General features: G+C 37.7%; 1 protein-coding gene across 1 annotated transcript in view; it reads right to left on the bottom strand.

Annotated features, from left to right (window-relative positions):
• Positions 1 to 1,406: 1,406 nt before the first annotated feature.
• The window catches only part of LOC106935670 (zinc finger FYVE domain-containing protein 16-like), a 34,749-nt gene continuing 31,128 nt past the window's right edge, over positions 1,407 to 5,027 (bottom strand). Inside the window, exons 16-18 of the mRNA XM_015016245.1 lie at positions 4,811 to 4,916; positions 4,535 to 4,711; positions 1,407 to 3,694 (exon numbers count right to left, since the gene is read on the bottom strand). Coding sequence (XP_014871731.1) covers positions 3,533 to 3,694; positions 4,535 to 4,711; positions 4,811 to 4,916 — 445 coding nt within the window. The 3' untranslated portion in view covers positions 1,407 to 3,532. The remainder of the gene's footprint in view (positions 3,695 to 4,534; positions 4,712 to 4,810; positions 4,917 to 5,027) is intronic.

Raw genomic sequence — 5,027 nt, forward strand, 5'->3', positions numbered from 1 at the left:
TGTCCATCCAGCAGTTCCTGTCACACGTCCACCTGTCATTAGCTGAAAATCGAACCTTGTGGGGGCGAAAAATTCAACTCTGAATCATTTGAAGAAAACCTAACTAGAAAAAAAAAACATGCAAAGCTTTACCGGTCAGTTAAACGCTGATTTTTATCAATTAAAAATATATATTCTTCATCTCCCCCCCTCTCTTTTATTAATCACCTACTGACACAAAACAGCAAATAGCCCAAGTCATGCACACACTAACTCCCCTGGCTCTGTTTACTGATGGTTAAACTCCAACCTGCAGAGGGAGGGTCAAGGCTGCAGATTTAAAACATTCACGTTGAACTAGATTTGCTTTTTTTTTTTTTTTTAACCTCCCATTAGCTCTAAACGTTTTAAATTTGTTGGTTTTTTTTTTATCAGTTATACCAAAAATATCTCTGCAATATTAAAAAAAATTATTATTTTTTTCTCCTTCTATACATATATAATCTCTGCACATTTTTTAATACATATGGATGAGAAGAAGTCAAACACTGATTTTTATCCTAAACTAGAAAAATAGAAGCTAGAATACTGATGAGCGCACAAGGCTGCTCTCTGCCATCAGGGTCTTACTGGATGCTCTCCTCTGATTGGTCAGCTTCAATTGATCCGATTAGGCTCCCCCCACTATTCCATCTCAGCAGATATTGAAGAAAAAAATCTTTAAATTAGATGCATAGTTAATGAGTTATGACAGCTCAGCTAAGGATGCATAGATGATTAGTTTCCATGTTGTCATCTGCTTAAAATAACGGCCGGAGTGTTGTTTTTTTTTTGTGCCAAAAATGAATGTATATATTTTTTCTTTCCAAATCATCTTTTGGCAAAGGAAAAAAAAACACTATAGCCATCATTATTTTAGGAAGGTGACGATATGACTGGAGGCAAACAGAGAAATTGATGTTGGTCTGAAATGCTAAAGTCGGCTCTTTTTCCAAACAGTGAACGCGCCTTACCGAAGCCTAAGCGCTACAGAGTAGCAGCAACACTCTTCAGTGTGGAAGTTGTTCCTGTGGTGTGGCGTCAAGTACAGAGACGTCAAAAACATTTAGAAATGACAAAGAGAACGCTTTGTTTTAGAAAGGTAACAGCTGAGCGAATTACAGCAAAGATTTATGGTTTTATCATATTCAGCCGCCGTCTGTTATGAGGAACACTGGGTCTGGAAATGTTGCTCATCTTTTATGATTCTCCTAAAATAAAATTTATATTCTCTAAAGAAGACACACAGACCTGCCAGAGCTGGTATTGAAGCCATTTTATGGATTAACTGAATTTTTTGTTGTGGAATTTTTGAAAAATGTAGATTTTTTTTTTCACCAATGCTCCAATGGGTTTTTTTTTCTGTCAATCATAATTTATTTTTAAAAAAATCAATTAACATTGGAAATCAAATTTGGCATAAAGACATTATTTCATTTCCAGGACCAGCTGATTATTACTGCTAGCCAGGCTACTTGCTGATCTAACATAGTGCAAACCGCATAAAACCCATGCTTTGTCCATTTTCTCAAATAGTTTTACTCACACGGCGGTGCCACATCATCTTGGCTGGTAAAATAAATAATTAATGACCATTCTGTCATCCTTAAAGTCCTAAATGAGAAAGTGGAATCAGCTGAAGTCGACAAAAGCTTTCCGAATCCCAGGGATCTGAAACTGGCTACAAGAGTCTGATGGGTGCAGGTCTACATGTAATTGGTTGCTATGGGGATGACAGGAAGGGCATTAAACAGATACATTCAAGATCTTTGGTGTCGACTCAACGATAAAACATTCCCACAGAGTGAAGATGTTGAGAAGACGGTTCCAATAAACTCAGCTTTGCCTCCTTCAAATCTTAGCTACTTATTGATGAATCAAATGTTCTGCTTTTGAAGATTTCATTTTTCACTATAAGAATAAAAAAAAACAATAAAATGGAGAGATGGCATAAACAACTACAGTCAGCTTTCTTCAAATATTCAAGCCAGTGGAAGCGGTTTATACGAGGAATGTTGCTGAGACTCGACACTCCTATTTTAGAAGAATAAAAATAATAAAAGATGAATATATAAGTTTAATCTGATGTCTCAAGCTACTTGAATCCCATTATTCTCCCATAATATCCAGTCAGGTTGGACTTTTGGTTTGTAAAAAACCAAAAGTCTTAGGGAACATGGAGTCGTTTTTTCTTTTGCGTTCCTTCAAGGTACTCACCTTGAAGTAAATTTATGAAAACATCCTGGTCTATTCTGTATGCAGCAACAGTGAAAAATGTCAACTTAAAACCTAAAACTACCTTCAAAGGGTCTCAGTGAAAGCGTGTTCATTCTTAACTCTTTGGTGCAGAAAATTTGATGCTTGTGTTTGCTGGTGTAATATGTCTCAGTGGAGAGATGACTGCAAACAGAAAGACAGTTATACCAAAAAAAAACAAAAAAAAACTGTCAAATGGCAAATATAACCCTGTGAGAATAACTCAAAAATACACAAAATAGTTTGGATGGATTTGATCAGTTTGTAGTGCGCCTGCATTCACAAGAAAAAGGTATGAAACCTGAAAAGACATGAACATGCCTGGAAAAATCTTACAAAATGATTTTGTACCAGAAAACCTTTCAGGATTTTAAATAGCGCATGAGCTGACTAACATACGTTATAGTGAGGGAACGCAAAAGAAAAAAAATTCCCCATATCTCCCAGGGGGCGCTGTAATTTTCCTATCCAACATTCCATGTTTTTACTAAAAAAAAAAAAAAAATACTTTGTTTGTGTTTCCAAACAAATGAATAAACTCCATAGACTAAAAGGAAAAAGTCTCCATAAGTAGAACTGAACCTGAGCTGGTAAAATGCGACTTGCATTAAATTGTAGCATTTCTTCCTGGATTTGTTTCTCCGAGTATGTTGCTGGGAAACGGGCGCTTTTTTTTTTTTTGCCTTGATTGAGTGAGATTTTAATCCAAACTATGTTAATGTATTATTCTCTGTTGCGCTGAGGGCAATAAACAGTGACCCTAAGCAAGTGTGTGAACAGAAAATCTGAAAAATAAATATTTCAAATGAAAAAAATCGACCTACAAGACAAAAAAGTCCTGATGTGGACACAAAGAAGCTGTGTTTCTGTGTTTTAGCAGATTCTTCATCCTTCCAGAATGCCTTCACAAGAACATCAGCACCTTGTGGCTTCTCTGCTGTCAGTTCATTCAGTTAGCCCGTTTTAAATGATGAATACATCCAGATGATTTTTTTTTTTTTTTTTTGAGAAGTAGTGACATTCACAGAGGAGCTCCCAGAGAGCCAGGAAGGCAGAGCTTATCAGAGCGGTTTGCTGCCATGTTTCTTGTTTTCTGTGTTTAGTGTTTGCCGTAGCAGCTTTGGTGACGACAGAAATCCATTTTTTTTATAAAGTTTGCATCCCACTAAAAATACATCCATCCTCTTGAGGGGTCTACATTTTTTTGTTTGTTTATTTTCTTTTTTAATACTTTGAGTGGGTGGTGTTCCGTTTTTGTTCACTGGAAAGTGTGTGTGATGTAGAAGACCAACTCCATGTCCATGGCAGTCTGCGGTACGCTGGCACTCCCACCGTGAATGACGGGAATCAGAGCGCTGTCCATCTCGTTCATGTAGCGTTGGGGGAGGAGCCGGCCTCCAGACCCCGCCTGGTACTCCACCTGGGTGGGCAAACGAACACAGTCACGCAAAAACATTACCATCAATCTTAAAGGTGTGGCATGCATTTGAGAACATAAACATGAAACAGGTAATGCAATAGTTTGTAGTGCAACTACAGATTAGGACTTTAGAGAGGCATAGTTTTTATTTGTAAAGAAATTTAAAAGACCATTTTTTTTATTTTCCACATCACAATTATGTCAATTTTGTGGTACGACAGGGATTTTAAAGTGCCTTCCTAAAGGGGGCGCCAGTGTTCTGCGACATGAGGAGAAAAAAACTCAAACCAGACAAAAAAAACTGCAAACATTTGTTTAACTTCACAAAATTACAAAATAGATGGAGTTTTATTACCTAAATAAATAAGCCAATAGTACCGGGGTTTGAACACACAATGCAAAAAACACAAAATCTTAAATAGTTTTTTGGCTAATGCACATGTCTTAGAACACTCGAAATAAGACAAAACTAACTTAAAAGAAACTTTTCCGAAAGATATAAGAGCTTCTGTGAAGTTAGTAATTTCTTCCTAATGGAAAAAGAACATTGAATGTATTACATATCATAAAGTGAAATAGAACTAGTTTTATTATCAATATTAAGAAATTATTTACTTAAAACCAGTTACTTGTGAGTTAGTTTTGTCTTATTTGAAGTGGACTAAGATATTTCCCTAGAAACTAGACCAACAATGATTCTTGCTGCTGGGTAACAATGCTACCAACTACCTGTAGCCATTAAAATAACTCCAATGTAAATCAATGTTTTTGATCTTTAGACATTTTCCTCATGTCAAACATTTTAGCTAAACCCTCCAAACGCTGCGGTTCAGTTTTTACCATGTCAGCCTGAGTGGAGATGCGGAGCCAGAGCGAGTTGATGCCGCCTGCAGTCAGAACTGAAAGGTGAGGAGCCAGAGCGCTGCAAGTCGCCATGGCGATCTCCTTCTGAAACATGCCGCAGGACGACAGCACGGACGCCAGGCTGCAGTCTGGAGCCTTCAGCTGGTAGAAGACCTGCAGAGATCCGCTCATGTCACACATCTTCAGAAGTTCAGCAGCAGAAGAAACAGTCTGCTCAGTAAAATGCAAAAACAAAAAAGAAAAAAAACTCACCTCAGTGCATCTAATGGAGCGGCTGTCGGACTCAAACTCTGCATCCTGCTGCATTCTGACACTGGGGACGCCATCCAGAGGCCTCCCATCAACCCCACTGGTTTTACTGGTCAACACAAAATGACACAGTAAATTTGGAGGTGTTCCATCAACTCCTACAGAGTTAAATTCAACACTTTGAAAGTGTCTATATTGGTCCACTCTAGATGGTGTAGAA

Source organism: Poecilia latipinna, unplaced genomic scaffold (assembly GCF_001443285.1).
Source record: "Poecilia latipinna isolate Pla-1442-1.1 unplaced genomic scaffold, P_latipinna-1.0 Scaffold1998, whole genome shotgun sequence".
Lineage (NCBI taxonomy): Eukaryota > Metazoa > Chordata > Actinopteri > Cyprinodontiformes > Poeciliidae > Poecilia > Poecilia latipinna.